This window comes from Macrobrachium nipponense, chromosome 31, assembly GCF_015104395.2.
Source record: "Macrobrachium nipponense isolate FS-2020 chromosome 31, ASM1510439v2, whole genome shotgun sequence".
Lineage (NCBI taxonomy): Eukaryota > Metazoa > Arthropoda > Malacostraca > Decapoda > Palaemonidae > Macrobrachium > Macrobrachium nipponense.
In genome coordinates, this window is record NC_061093.1 from 42,890,492 (window position 1) to 42,907,364 (window position 16,873).

A 16,873-nucleotide genomic window follows, 5' to 3' on the forward strand; every position below is an offset into this window, starting at 1 on the left:
CCCTATGTTTCCTTCCCAACAACATGCCCGCTACCGACAAAGGACGCCCAATTTACAACAACTATCATAGGTAGCCTCTACATTCTTCAGGTAAAATGAGGCGAACACAGATCTCGATCTCCAAAACGTAGATTGAAGAATCGAGGAAAGTGACATATTGTGCTTGAAGCTTAAGGATGTCGCCACTGCATGTATTTCATGTGCTTTCACCTTAAGCACATTTAGAGTCTGATCTTGGACTTGAGAGTGTGACTCCAGTATCAGACTTCTCAAAAAGAACGAAATAGCGTTCTTGGAGAACGGTTTTGCAGAATTCTTAAACCGAACACCAAAGTCGGTCGGAATTACCTCTAACGGATTGTGTCCTTGACAGGTAACATTTCAGAGCTCTGACAGGACATAGTAAATATTCTTCGTCCATCGGACCCACTATATTAGATAATCCCTTAAGTACAAAAGATTTTAGGCCATGGGTTAGAGGGAGATTCGTTCTTTGCTAAAAAAATTCGTTAACAAAAGAACAAACCGCATTACGATTTTTGAACCCCACCTCTTTGTGGATGGCTTATAACTCACTCACTCTTCCTGCTGTAGCCAAAGCGAAGAGAAAAAGTGCCTTCCTCATTACATCTCTCAAAGATGCTTCACGAAGTGGCTCGAATCGTGAAGACATCAGAAAAGTTAAAACTACGTCCAAGTTCCAGTCCACACTATCCTTCTTGGATACTTTTACTGTATTAAATGATTTAATTAAATCTCCAATATCCTGGTTAGAGGAGATGTCAAGCCCTCTATGCTTAAACACTGAGGACAGCATAGCTCTGTACCCTTTAATTGTCGATACCGACAAGTTCTTAACTTCTTTAAGGTACAGCAAAAAATCAGCTATTTCTGTCACAAGAGGTTTTAGAAGACGAGAAATTATGTCTTCTGCACCACGTCCTAAAGACTCCCACTTCGATTGGTAAAGCTTGGCAGAAGAGCTTCTTTGACAGTTAGCAATAGCCTCTGCCGCTCTACGAGAAAACCCCTTAGCTCTGACGAGTTTCCGGACAGTCTGAACCCTGTCAGTGACAGAGCGGACAAATTCTGATGATACCTGTCGAAGTGGGCTGTTTGAGTAGCCGAGGATACTGAGGAAGAAGTCTGGGATGGTCTATAACCAACTTGAGAAGGTCTGGGAACCACTCTTTCCTGGGCCAGAATGGTGCTACCAGCGTCATTGACACATTTTGATGTGAGAGGAACTTGTTCAACACCTCTCTGATCATTCCAAATGGGGGAAAGGCGTAAACGTCTAGACCCGTCCAATCCTGAAGCATTGCGTCGGTCTTCCAAGCAAGAGGATCTGGAAACTGGGGAACAAAAGATCGGAAGTCGATTGTTCCTCGACGTGGCAAACAGATCCACTGAAGGTCTTCCCCAAAGTTTCCACAGTTCCTGACAAATTTTGTCTTGCAATGTCCACTCCAGTGGAAGAACTTGGTTACTCGACTGAGTTCGTCCGCCAGTACATTTAACTTCCCCTGTACAAACCTCGGAACGAGGGAAATATCCCGATCTTGAGACCAGAGAAGGAGATCTTCTGCGACTTTGTTGAGGGAGAATGAATGGGTTCCTCCCTGATTCCTGATATAAGATAGAGCGGTGGTGTTGTCGGAGTATACTGCCACTCTCTTTCCCACGACCAAAAGAGCGAATGCTTGCAGACCGAACCAAATCGCCTTCAACTCCTTCATGTTGATGTGATTCAACTTCTCTTTCTCTGACCATAATCCTGAGATCTTTTTGGTCCCTAGGAGAGCTCCCCAACCTCTGTCCGATGCGTCAGTATAATTCTACGTCTGGGTTCCTTAATGTCAGGGTGAGAGACCCTCTTGCAATCTTTCCCTCGACATCCACCATCTCAAGTCGTTCTTGATCTCTTCCGACACTGGGAACGAATACGTGTCTGGTTGAGACTTCCGACACCAACTCGCTTTGAGATAAAACTGAAGAGATCTCATGTGAAGACGACCCAACTTTACAAACGTCTCTACTGATGATAAACGTCCTAGGAGACTCATCCATTCCAAGGCGGAGGAGGACTGACGGTTCAGGAATTGGCTCACTTTTTTGAGGCAAGATTCTATTCTTTTCGGGGACAGAAAAACCCGAAAAGTCTGAGAGTCCAGAATCATCCCTATATAGGGGATCTTCTGGGACGGCACTAATTGAGACTTCTCCAGGTTGATGAGAATTCCCAATTGACTCGCTAATGACAGTGTCTTCCGTAAATCCTTCACGCACTGTGTCCTCGAACCCGATCTGAGAAGCCAGTCATCCAGGTTAAATGCTGCATTTATGCCCAACATATACAGCCATTTCCCCAATGGAGCAAGAACACGAGTAAATACTTGAGGGACCGTCGAAAGGCCGAAACAAAGGGCTCTGAATTGATACGTCCTCCCTTCGAACACAAATCTCAGGAACTTCTTTGAACTCTGGTGAATCGGGACTATGAAAGTAGGCGTCCTTCATGTCCAGGGACACCATCCAATCGCCTGGCGAAGTGCCGACATCACAGAATGATTTGTTTCCATATTGAACTTTGTCTTCAGCACAAAAAGGTTCAATGCGCTTACATCTAGCACTGGCCTCCAACCTCCCGAGGCTTTGGGAAACACAAAGAGTCTGTTGTAGAATCCCTGAGAACTGTCGAGGACTTCCTCTATTGCTCCCTTCTTGATGAGTGCATTGACCTCTGCTGCCAAAGCCAAAGCTCTCTCTGATCCTGGAAAATATGCTGTTTAAGCTGATTGGTGTATTGGAGAGAGGAGGATCTAGAACAAAAGGAATCGAGTATCCCTCTCGAAGAACTTGAACTACCCATTGCTCTGCACCTCTTCGACTCCATTCTTCCCCAAACCAAAAAAGATGGAGTCTTGCCCCTACTTGCACGTGAAGAACGGCTTCTCACTTGTCCGAAGGTTTTGGGGTGGAGGTTTCTTTGAGGACTTGTACTGTGGACGCAAATTAGTCCTGGGTCGTTGCCATTTAGGTTTATTCCCTCGAAAGGGATGCTTCTGAAGAGGAGAAGACTTAGCTCCTGTCGGAGTAGGCTCTTTCGGACGTCTAGAAGACTGAAGAAGGAGATCATTAGTAGATTTCTTTTCTAAATCCGATAGAATTTGTTGAATGGTTTCTTCAGGGAAAAGATGAGATTTACAGAGAGGAGCAAACATGAGGAGCCGACTTCTGGTTATTAGTGACTCCTTTAGACACGAAAGAACACCACCTTTCTCTCTTCTTCATCACTCCCATTGTGAAAAGGGCTGCTAATTCTCCTGAACCATCTCTAACAGCCTTATCCGCACAGGACAGAACTCCTAAACCAGTCTGTGGCAAAATCTTCTTCTAAAGACTGACAGTCTTCAATCTTCGTGAAGCTAAAGAGCCAATAGTCCAGTCCAAAAACTAAATACTACCTCAAATACTTTAAAAAATATTCTTCACCAAATGGTCAAGCTCTGAAGAAGAAAACAAAATTTTTAGCTGACGAAAAAGCTGCTCTTCGGTGTGAGTCCACTAAACGGAGAAGTTTCCCTGGAGGAGGCACACACTCCCAAAGAAGGAACTTCTCCAGTTGCGTAGAAGCGATACGCTTTACTCTGAAGCTTAGAAGGTGGGAAAGCAAACGAAGCCTTACCTGTTTCCCTCTTCTTAGAAAGCCACTCTGTTGACTCCTTAAGGGCCTGCTTTGAGGACTGAGAAAGAACCAGTTTAGGTAGACACGAATACGCTGTCTTCCTATCTTTAACGAACATTGAAGGCGGTGAAGACGGAGAAGCAGGTTCAAAGTAATCTGGATAAGTGGACAGGAAATATTTAAGAAGACTCGAATAAGCCGACGAATCCTTGTCATCTTGATCCAAAGCTTCCTCTTCAGACTGCACGGAAGCAGAGTCGAAATCAGGCTTATGTTGTACCCCGGTGGAGGATTTCAACAAACTCATAAGATCCCGGAAATGCTTCTTAAATGGAGCTAAGGTAGAATCATCTAACACTGTAGAAGTCGATGGTCTTTCAGTCGAAGAACGATTCTTTCTAACAGGTGAAGTCTCCGCACAACGAGTCGACACAGGCGAACAACCAGTCGAAATTCCTATAGACTCACGGCGAGGGGAGTCGAACAAAGACGAGCGAATACGCTTCTCTGGACAGTAATACGGAGTCGAACGAGGCGACTGAGCCGAAACTGCAACTGAGACTCGCTTGGGAGAGTCGAGCGATCGTGAATTATCACGAAGTTTAGTCCGAGATCCATTGCTTTTAGCCGAAAAATGCGACTGCGGAGGAGATTCACTAAATATCACATCCGGAGCAAAACTACACGAAGGTTGAGGACTCCAATGCCTCTTAGACTTCTTAACAGGAGTCGGTGACAAATCACCCGCAAGAATCGAATGTCTTTTAAACGGTCGAGACACCAAATCACTTCGCCTTTTGCGCACTGGCGATTGCACTTCCGAATCAGAAGACAGACGAGAATCACAAACACTAATACCTTTCCACATCTTTTTGGACGACACCCGCGAATCGACGGAGTCGACGGCTGACCGTGGGCAAACTCCCCCAGACTCCTTCCGACCTCCTATGTATGTCTTCTCCCGGTTGCGGGGGAGCGGGACAGTGACCTTCGTCTGGGAGTCGAGGGGGAACGGACAACCGCCTCCTCAGGCGCAACATTAACACTTTGCACTGCACTAGATTTCACTGTACTATCTACGAAAGCTTTAAAAGACATTCCTAACTTCATAACTGATTCAGCTAACACTTCGAACTTTTTATCCATCTTAGACTCAAGCAAGGCAATGGTGTTGGGTTTGGAAACATGGGCAACTTGAACAGGGGTAATCAAAGGAGAAGTAGGAGGACTATTAATTGGAGAAATATTCTCTAATAAAGGAGAGGCAAGAGAAGACTTATTTGTCTCCGAAGGAACAGGAGTAGTTTCTAACCTATTCTTACTACTAGCCCTAAGAGCTGCATTCCTCTTCCTATCTTTCTCCATTTTCTCAGCATGCGATCTAACCGCCTTCCATCCCTGTTCATCCAATTCTTTACATTCATCACATGTCACATCCATACCATTACAATTTTGTCCTCTGCATTTAGTGCACTTAGAGTGCGGATCGTGACATAACTTAGCTAATCTTGTTTTGCAGCCAGCGCTGCAAAACCTTACAGCAGATGAACTAGAATCTGACATAATTAGCAATAATGACGAAAAACTGAATAGAGATAGCTAACTGGCAAGAAAAAAACAAAAACTTGTACATCACCAAACAAAAACCAAAATCCAAAATGGCGACGCAGGAGACTGCAGCGAAAATCTCACAGGTGTTACCCCGTGAGCGGCAGAAACGAAAATTGACGGTAGAAGGCTAGCAGTACCCAGGGTTCCCGGATGTGGGCGGGTCTTGTATCACCTATACTTAAGATAGCAACGCCGCTGGCGCCAACAATTTGAATTTCGACTGCCGCAGGTAAGAAGCTATAAGCTATGTAACTGTTCGGTAAGTCACTTATGTGAAAAGTGTATATTTGGCATGTTGTCCATATCAAGGGTACCACTTACAGTGCACCTTGTGCATATACTGTGCTACTATAATTTCTCTGTAGCTATTTTACACCCCAAGCCACATTGTTTTCTGATTCATTTGGTCTCTTTGCACCTGGCTAACCAGCTTCTTAACTTTACCTTGATCCAATTTTCAGTTCTCAATGAAGAAAAGTTTTCAGCTAATCCCAAGTCTTGAAAAGTAACTCGGTCTCATTAAATGACATCAATATAAATAAAAATAAATTTGCCACAGTCTTCTGAAAGCTAAAGTTATAAAAAAAATCATACTACAGATAAAAAATAAATTCTGTTAATCAGTTCAACAAGACTCACCATATAACTGACACTAACTATACTAGCATTGAAAATGGTCTTATCAAAAGTGCATATGACCCAAGTGCAGTATTGTTGCAGGTCATGAGCCTAATTTCTAATAAAATCCTAGTCCTAAAGATTTAGTAAAGATTAATACAAAATTCTTATTACTTTTGAGTCCTCGATGAAGGGTCATTCCAAACCTGATATTCAAAAAGCCAAACATATACTGGTCTAGCAATCAAAATAATACTCTTGGCAAGAAGTCAGTCAATATCCTCTAGAAAGGCATTAATACCCCCAAACTTATGTAAGGTTAGGTTCAAGACCCCCTCGCACGATGGGTATTTTTGCGTAAGTTTGGCACGGTCTCTAAAAATGCTAATAAATGCTTATTTCTAGTTTTAACACTAAATATGACCCTAATCATGCTTCCTAAGTATTAAGCTAACTTTTAAATGAAATTAAAGTTACTGTAATTTCATTTAAAAGTTAGCTTAATACATTACCCTTAGAAAAAAAACAAACTTTTCATTTATCTTCTTAGAATTTTCACCATAACCACAGATTTATGTAAGTCACACATGGCTTAAATAAGAAAGACAGTGTACACAAAATCACAATATAAAAGTGCAAATACTACAGAGACCATACACAAATTGCTAAAATATTACAGATACTTACATATCCATTACAAAGAAAGTGAAGTGAAAATACCAACACTAGTATTTCACACAAAAACACACAGAGGATACACTGCAATTCACATTGTACATCCCACAGAGACAAAACAATATGGAGGGTAGTAACTATCTGCTGCAGGATCAAAGGCATGAACCTTCACCTTTAATTATTATGCTTCTTCTGCCCACACAACCATAAGTGTGAATAAGTAAAGCTCTATATGACTGATGGGTTTGTAATAAAACATTGAGTAACCCTGGGGGACTGGCATTGGTAGTAAACTGCTAGGCAGATATATTACAAACAGACTGTTCACTTGCTTGAAGATGCAGGATCTAGCCTCACTTATGCAATACGTAGAGTACTACCAGATGATCACGTTTTAAACTTTTTAAAAATAAGGATCTGATGTTTAAGAAGATTTCATGGCATAAAATGGGCTATATTTTAAATAATGGGTTTGGTGTAATATAAATGTTAATAACCAAAGAGGAATGCACAAATGTCAGTAATTAATACTGACCATTCTAGTGTGGTCTGTACTTACCAGTTTCAGCAACAGACCAAAATGTCTTTATGAAGTCAACAGATGAGTACTGAACCACATCCACAATCCTTCGAGATCGTAATTCTGCATCCACAACATATTTACTGCCTGGAATTATCACAAAGATTACACAAGAAATGGAAAGCCAAAATTCTGAAGCATCTATCTTCCACTAAAATCATAAACACTACTATGTACGTATTACTATTCACCAATAAAGCCCTTTCAAAACTAATATAAATATTCTAGCTTATAGTACTACTGTGAAGGAGTGTCACTCACAAGCATCACTAGAACAACTCTGCATAAAGCATTCAAATGATTTACACTACTACTACTATGAATAAATCAAACTACAAAATATTTATAACATTTCCAGTTTTCACTCACAAAAATCACTAGAGGAGCACTGTACAGTACATGTAATTGAACTATAATATTTATAATATTTACAGTTACTATGTACACTATAGCAAACCAAAATAGTGAATTACGTAAAAACTAAACTAAAAATATTCCTACAACATGATTTCTGGGTGGTTATTCAGATTTAAAAAGTATGTACTGTATAGGGCTGTATTAGAGAAAATGAACCAGTACTAAACCAGCAACACATAATTCATTAGTAGCCCAGAAAATTACAGAAAGGCTATTTCACTTCATTCACTAACTGTATACCCCTCAGTTCCTCGACTAACTGTATAAATCTCAGTTCCTCGTTGGACGAGTGGGTTACGTGCTCGCCTACTGACTTTAATAGTTCCGAGTCAGATTCCCCACTCGGCCAACGTGGAAATAGACGAATTTATTTCTTGTGATTAGAAATTCATTTCTCGATATATTGTGGTTCGGATTCCACAATAGGCTGTAGGTCCCGTTGCTAGGTAAACAATTGGTTCCTAGCCACATAAAAATATCTAAACCTTTGGGCCACCCTTAGGAGAACTGTTAATCAGCTCAGTGGTCTGGTTAAACTAAGATATACTACTTAACTTAAATTACTGTATACCCAAGCTAATTAAGAGGTTAGCTTTTGACTTTAATTTTATCAAGCTGGCCTTACTCCCATTAATATGGCTTCTTATACACCTATTTCTGCTTTTGTAGGGACATTATTGAATAGATCCCTTTAGGATATTAAAATAATTATGTATTTATCAGATGCATAAGAATAATTATCATCCTTACTTGACATAACAGTATTTTTGGTACGTTGAACGAAGCTACCACCATCTGCATAGTATATCTCACTGAATGCACTAAGGCAAATGTTGAGATACTTCAAGGTCTTTCGTAGGGATGGATAGTACTGAAAAGGGAAAACAAAAGTATATGCACATTAAATATCAATACCCATATACTAGTATAGTAATAATCTTCATAACAATTACAATTAGTAGTATACAATTTATTCATAATATTTATACATATTGTCTTGATAAAACATAGTGTTATAAAGGCAATCTGAGCCTGAGAATACAAAAAGCATAAGCAAAACAGTAACTACCCAGAAATGTCAGCCTCCCAATCACAGAGGTAAGCAGAAGAGGGATGATTCATGTAACCTCCTTTTTAGCCTGGCATTTAATGAAGAGGATGGTAAAGCCCTTTGATAGAATTTAATATGTTATATGAACATGAACCTCTAGGAAAGGTTTAGGGGGAAATGTATCTCCTGATGCATAAGGAAGACAAGCTCAGTAGGCAATAATTATCACAAATAACTAAATAACAATTAAGTATACACCCCCTTTGTTATATATTGAAGGATAAAGGAAGTCATATCCTTCAACCATAGCCTTCAGACAGAAAATTCTGTTATGCAGCCCACCCACAAGCCATGCAAGCATGTATCATGACTGTGGGATGTCTACTACAGACACTCCTCTACTCATGAACTAGTTATGTTCCGAACAGGCCAAGACAGGCCTCCATTCTCCTGATGACTTGGGGATGACAAATAAACGGTTGTAAAACCCTTCTGTGATTATGTCCTCACTTAACTCCACAGCTTCTTTCTTGATAAAGACCAAAACTTCTTGTGACAGGGCCAAAAACCTCTCTGAGTCTATCAAGCAGATGGGCAAGGATGTTAAGGGAGGTTTCTCCCTGAATGTCATTCTCTGCTAACCAGGAGTCTATCCTGGCAAAGGCCTTCTTAGAAAAGGAGGACAGCACCATTCTGTGCAGCCCTGTGGATCCTGCAGACTGTTGTATCATGAAGGCTGAATCCAGAGATGTCGGAACAGCTGGGGAAAAGAAGGTTGGATAACAGACCAAAAATTACATCAAGAGCACTTAAAAATTTTAAGTCGGTTGCTCCTGCTCTAAGTCTTCCTCAGAGGAAATAGCATTGTCTGGAGGGTTCTGTCATCAAGGTAGGTTTCTGGAGAAGGCTGAAAATACTGTCTAAACGATGTTGGATCAGAGCAAAAGACAGATCCCCGACCACAGGAAAAACCAAATCTGTCTGCCCAGACTGAAGGAGAATCCGGCGCTCGGACTGTGCCATCAAACATTTCTCTCCTGGCGCAAAGCGGGTGGAAGCACAGCCCAATGCAGGCGGACCTTTGGACTGCCTTATTTGGAAAACATTTATAATGAATTCTTGAGAAGAAAAAAAAAACTAAAAATACAAGAGAAAACATCTTTAAAATGTGTCAATCAGGTACTATTGTGGGGCTACAGGAACCCAGTTAGGACCTTTAGAACCTAGAGATTCCTAAGCAGAAGAAAACCTCATGTTTACAAACCATAACAATTCACATGAGCACTATATGGAAAGGCTCGCCAAATTCTTTGTTTTCATCAATCTTTGCAAAACAAATTTTCGAAATAAAATTCTATGTAGCACTACTTACATGAAATCCTAAGCAACGTCCATAAAAGGAATACTGGGGGATCGTGTTAAGCATCTCCATAAGTTCATTGGGAGAGCTGCTGAAATCTGCCAGGAGGCTACCATCTTCACATCGAGGTAAGAGGACAGTATCAATATATTCTAGCAGTGTGACGAGGGACACCATAGTTTGACTCCATGCCTCAACTTCCCTGGAAAAGAAAGTGGTATGCATCCAATGAAAAGACAGTATGTACTAAAACAATATCAAAACAGTGGTTCATAGCCTACAAATACAAAAAAAAAAAAATCTTATATTTTAGCAATTTAGACAAATCCTGAATTCTAACTGCCTTGAAAAAGCAAACGCACAGGGAATGCCTCTTTAACTCTTTAGCACCACTTCTTTTGTTTTCAAGTGCAAAGGAAGATTTTTCTGCAGTCAATTTAATAAAGGGGGAGACAAATTTATAAAATAATGCCTTATCTATGAAACATAAAACAGTCTGTTTCATTTCTATTTAACTGTACTCACTTTATTACCAATCTGCACTAAAACCTATGAACTAAAAATATCAATAGTAATGCAACAAACTATAGATGGCACAGAAAAATTTGAGATGAACAATAAAAAGTAAAATCATGAGGACACCACTTTTCTGATCGCAGCCTAAAGATCTGACAAGCCCTTTAACAGCTGATGCCTAAAATTTATGATATTCACCTTTAAAAGTACAAATACATCAACAACTTTTAGAACTATGACACAAATCATGAACATACGCCTCATCTTAAACAAACCATAAGCACAAATTAGCCCACTTTGACAGATAGAATTTTGCTGATTGAAAACTACTGAGGGCTACCAACTCTTACTGTAGCCAATGGATTTTTGGATTATAAATATCTATGCCCAATGGATTTTTAAATTATATCTGTAACTAATGCATTTTTGGATTATATCTATCAGTTGTGCAAAACATTCTAGAATTCATTGGAGATAGTAATAACAACAAAAAATATAACAATACCTCACCCAAAAAGCTTGTCACACTGTGTTCAATAAATTATTCATAATATCTACCTGAATAAAGTGAACTTAAGCAGGTCCAAAAAACAAACTAGAACAAAACGACAAAAACTTTTACCCACTTTCACTACAATCTTGACTGCAAGCAACACAGCACTGTTGCTAAGGCATAACTAAACATCTGGTTTTCCATCCTAAATCAAATTTATTATCTGTGTTGTGAGATCCATGTGTTGCAAGAAATAAGCAGAAAATTGCATTTAAAGTAACAGGGTAATTCCATATATAAATAAGCTTTTCTTTCAGCAATGCTGCTGGTGGTATTCAGCCATTTTTGTTTTTATCCTTCAAAAATTGTGGTTTCTTAATGTACGTAGTCCTATTACTATTACATATACGTACGATTGAAAGTTCAGCTATGGTCTAGTGTGTGTAAGTGTTGTGTAGAAAAATAATGGTTTGCACTCCAAGTACAGTAAAAGGCACTGATTATTTACCATCAATCAATTCTATACGTATTTCTACATATTTTTGGATATGTGCTCTGGTGCACATGGACTGCCTGTTACCAGTTTAACTAATTAACTGCAAAAATGAACCGTCATCTTCTCTGCATGCAAGTCAGAATAATGTGAGATAGATAGACATTGCGAGAAGGAGTAGGGACTATGATGTTTAGCATATTAGCCTAAGTTAGAGATGAAAAAGGCTGTAAGTAACGTGTTGCTCTAGTTTATCAATTGGACACTTTTCTAGGTCTGCATAGCCTCCCTACCAGGATTCCATAGTCAAAGCCCTTTGCTGATGATAGTTTAAGCAAATAAAGATTGGGTTAATCTAATAGGCTAAGCCTTCCCCATAGCCTTGTGTATTATCCCCTAGTATCTGCAAAATATTCACAACTTTGGACATGGGATAGCCTAATTTACTGTGTAAATACTGTACAGGCTAATCTTTCGGTATTCTTAACAGCCCTGCTCTCTTACTCTCTCATGATTCTACCTATCTTGCAGAGAACATGGTTAATCAAGCAGACTTAATGTCAGTGGGATGATTCACAAAATAGCACTTTCAACTCAGTGGATTTGATACTAGGTAAAGTTCTCCAACACAAAAACAGCTTGTCACATAGCAAGCAGTCAACTGCTTAGCCAGCAAGTAGGTCCATATCTTCACAGTTAGGGTAAATGACAGAACGGCAACATAGCGGCCACCTCTCTTATAACATGGCCACTTCCCGAAAGAGCACTGAATTATGCCATTATTTTATAGCCTAACCTCTGAGAAAACGCTCACTTTGAGAGGAATGTAGAGGTCTCTGTATGCTGCCAGGAGGGGCCACAATTCAAGTACTTTTTCGGGATGGTGCCCACATTCCGGGATCAGTGGCCGCTATGTTGCCACTCAGTCATTTACCTCAAAATAATAAATAGGCTAAGCACTTAGCTTCACAAAAAGTCCAAATTGAACCTGCTATTCATCCATAGGCTACTAGAAATCATGACAAAGAAGGCTAACCACCAAAATACCTATTAAATTTGTATTTGTCGAAATTGCTAAGGTCTATCCACTGCGAACATGGAAGAACTGTTACATTACGTTAAGTTAAGCAGGCCTAAAACATTTGAAAATGATAAGGAAACACTAAAAACTTGGGGGCATTCTAATCTGATTTCAACAAATCAATCCAAATAACAAAGTTCCAGTATGTAGGAGTACAAGTATACTACTAGTTTAGTCCGTGAGTAGGTAAGTCGACATGTAGGGTGGCAACTTACCTGACGAAGTGTCCTTTCCGGAAGAGTAATGAGCCTCTACTTGTGGAAACCTGTTTGCACAGCTCAAACACACTCACGATTGCCTGATCAACAATATTATTGAAACTTCTAAAGCCATTCCCTGGGTTGTCTTTGTCAAAGTCGAACTGGTGGACTTCCTTTCTCACCCTCTCCGACATCGACATAACGCGATCCATGTTTTCTTTAAGGACGAGAAATCCACTGTACAACCGTTGACCGTACTCGGAGTCATCATTTTTGAAATGTTGAGTATTGTCTTCAACCAAATGCAACACTGTTTGGAAAATCGATTGACTAGGTTCTGTAGACGCTATCAAAGTCGTCCGAGAAGGCTCGAACGGACCTACGTCGTCTGCCATGATTGTTTACAAACTGCTTAGTGCTGTCAAAGTTGCAGTCGACATGCACATCAAGCGTGTTTCTTGATTATCGTACACAAACAGTAAAGTTCTCATATTTATTTCAAGCTTTTGGTAGAGAACCTGGAGTCAATTATGATTAATACTTTTATACAAACCAAAGACTTCTGTAAATAATCTATACAAGACACAAGAAATGATTCAGAGTTATGGAAACTTGAGTAAAATTGAAATACGTTGTACAGCACTTGAGGGATATTATCATACCATTTTCTTTTGCTGCACATACAGATGTAAATATTGGCAAACTATCAATTAAATATACTTAAATCTCAGCAAAGGGACAAAATGAAAGTTATGCAAAACTTTGTCATGGGAGGTTTTGTTATTAATGATTCCTTTGTTGCATATAAGCTGGATATTTTCTGAAATCCAGACTGAAATGACATTTAAAAATAGCTTCGTCCGCTAAAGACTCCCGTTGGGTCCACAGTATGGATGCTCTGCATTAATAAGCAATGAAAAATTCAACCTTTGTGTATAAATTCACATTGTTACAAACATTTTTTTTGGATTGATGTTCTGAAGAAAAGAAAAATTATTCAAAAACTTGATTTGAGGTCTTTGTGAAAAGACTCATAAAGCAGTATTCATAATTCACTGGGGCACTTATTGATTGAAGTGTATCAAAAGGCACCCACTCTTAATTATACTTATATTACTGAACTTTCAACAATCTTTTAAAACAATATTGATATAAGTTTTATGGTGATAATATTCAATTTAATTTTGGTATCCTTTACTGAAACTGTAACCGCAAATAATTAATAATAATAATAAAAAGAATAGTTGACAATAACTCATATAAATGACAGGTCTATAAGATAAAAAAAAACTTCAAGATACTAAAATTTTATCAATAAAATGTGGTAAATACAAATAATAAAGAATTACTAGTAAATGGATGGTGCAGCAAAGTTGTTCAGGGCTATTCCTTGTCTGAACATCAATAATAAATTTACAAAGAAATATTCAAATAATCTGTAGGATTTTGAGGGGGAATAGAATTAATTTCTCTTTATTCTCCCAAAATTTTATTATGTTTACCATCGTTCCTATTTTTCTTTGAAAATAAAGACATAAATAAATGGAAAATAAACTGTTGCGTACCTCATTTCTCAACTTTCCACACACACCCCCCCCCCCACCCTCCCATTTTCGTGATCATATTTAATTCAGTCCCTGGTCCATTAAAATTGCTTCGGGGTCGTTTTGGCGTGACCATTAAATTTAGTTTGATTTGCTTCTGAAAGGTTCAGCTCTATTTAGATTCATAAGTTTTCGTCGACTACGTCACTGAAACATGCATTGGTTTCAATGTAAGACTTGGTCATTGAGCAAGTGACACCTCTCGTACAGTCCGCACAATCTGTTGACCTATTTGCATTTAGATTTTTAGATATTAACAAACCTCTTTATGCCTTTTGAATGCAAGAGAGGTGCGTGTGATAAAAAGAAAGAGCTTCCAGAATTTACCAGTCATATACCTCTGATTTGAGTGAATAGCAAATACAACCTTGGATGTATATATGGTGTTTTTACGTTGCATGAAACCAGTGGTTATTCAGCAACAGGACCAACGGCTTTACGTGACATCAGAACCACGTCGAGAGTGAACTTCTATCACCAGAAATACACATCTCTAACCCCTCAGTGGAATGCCCGAGAATCGAACTCGCTGCCACCGAGGTGGCAGGCCAAGACCATACCGATCACGCTTCTGAGGTGTTAAATACAACATTGTATTATGGTCTTTATTATCATTGTTTAAAATAATGAGTTGTAGGAAAACAACCATTTTGTTAGTTTTTTTTTTTTTTTTTTTTGTTCTTTTATTTCATATTTGGTTAATAGCTCTCCTGAAAACTTGATTGGCAGCGTCTTTGCTACTTTTCTTATATAAGCAAGTTTTAATTTCTGGGAATATCCAGGTTGTCACATCTAATTTTCAGTTTATCTACAATTTATTTTCAACCTGCTTTCAATATTTCTGCTTAGTCAGTGACATTGACTTTACTTTTTCCCTTAAATCATTTTTCTCATTGCTCTAATGACTTCACTTACTTGTATGTACTTATTATTCAGATAATTTTTTTTTAAAGTTTTATAAGACTTAGCATTTAGCAGCCTTTCACAAATACTGCCTTGATTTTAACAATACTCGGATAATCAGTTCAGTTTTACCCTACTTGTGTATGTCGATTAAAGTTGGAAGTCATAATTATATTTTTCATTCTAGTGTGTTGTGATAACATTTGTTTTAAAAATTCGTTGCTTTCTTTATGGTCAGACATCGCTTTAGCCCTTTAACATATGTTTGTTTGTTTGTATGGTGTTTTTACATTGCACGGAACCAGTGGTTATTCAGCAACGGGACCAACGGCTTTACGTGGCTTCCGAACCACGTCGAGAGTGAACTTCCATTACCAGAAATACACATCTCTCACTCTTCAATGGAATGCCCTAGAATCGAACTCGCGGCATCGAGGTGGCATATGATTAATCTTTACCTTTCATCGTTGAACCAAGAGCTTCTTTTTTTCTATTAGGACTAACTCAATGAAGACCGTATGGTCAGTAGACCTGGTGTCATTACATTAGCCAATCATTAGGACGAGCACTTAAAACAGAGCATCTCTTTCTCAAAATTTCAGGTTGTTGAGAATGTTTCATAAAAGTCAGACGAGTCATCCTGGTGCTTATTTTCAGCAACTGAACCCCAATTCAGGAAGTATTCAGCACATTGGCAAGTCATTTTAGACGTCAGTGTTCTGGGGACAGATTTCCTTATTATTTGGCGTCGACGACCAATACCAATGCGGAGCCCACTTACGTAAACACATCATCACCCCCACCGTCATAAACTAGAAAACATGGTACACAGTTTTGGGGATGTTTTACAAAAATCTCATTATGATAATGCAAATGTAATGCAGACACCTTAGTCTCAGTTAAGTATAGAAAATAATGTTCAGGGATTTCTGCTGATTGATGAATCAAGGCATTTCCCATCCCTCCTCAAGTGCCTAGTATACCTTCAAACGGTGAAAACTAATTTTTCGTGTATTCACCGTGACAATAATTCCGTCTCAAAACATTAGTAGCTACCACAGAATTAATATATTTATATATTCTTGCTGAGGAGATTCTTGTATTCATACAAGAAAACTTGTATATATTTATATTGACAAATAGATATCCAGAAACCTCTTTATGTCTCCGAGTTCGAGTATATATATATATATATATATATATATATATATATATATATATATATATATATATATATATATATATATATATATAATATATATTATATATGTATATGTTATATATATTGTAATTATATATATATATATAATATTATATAAATATACATATATTATTTATCTATTTATTTATTTCCAAATGTATACTTGATTTTCTTCTAAAGTTTGTTATTCATTTTAAATCATGAAGGAGAACTCTTTATTTATTCTCTTGCTCTTTATCACAAACAAACAGACACTTACACACACACGTAGGATATATATATATATATATATCTATATATCTATATATATATATATATATATATATATATATATATTATATATATATATATATATATATATACGTGTAAGAGTAAGTGTGTC

The 16,873-nt window shown here is 38.4% G+C and overlaps 1 protein-coding gene across 1 annotated transcript in view; it reads right to left on the minus strand.

Annotated features, from left to right (window-relative positions):
* Positions 1–13,195, minus strand: part of LOC135206921 (hormone-sensitive lipase-like) — a gene marked incomplete at its 3' end in the record, with an annotated part of 33,143 nt that extends 19,948 nt beyond the window's left edge. The window contains 4 exon segments of the mRNA XM_064238419.1: positions 7,152–7,259; positions 8,340–8,460; positions 10,013–10,202; positions 12,799–13,195. Coding sequence (XP_064094489.1) covers positions 7,152–7,259; positions 8,340–8,460; positions 10,013–10,202; positions 12,799–13,178 — 799 coding nt within the window. The 5' untranslated portion in view covers positions 13,179–13,195.
* Positions 13,196–16,873: the final 3,678 nt, after the last annotated feature.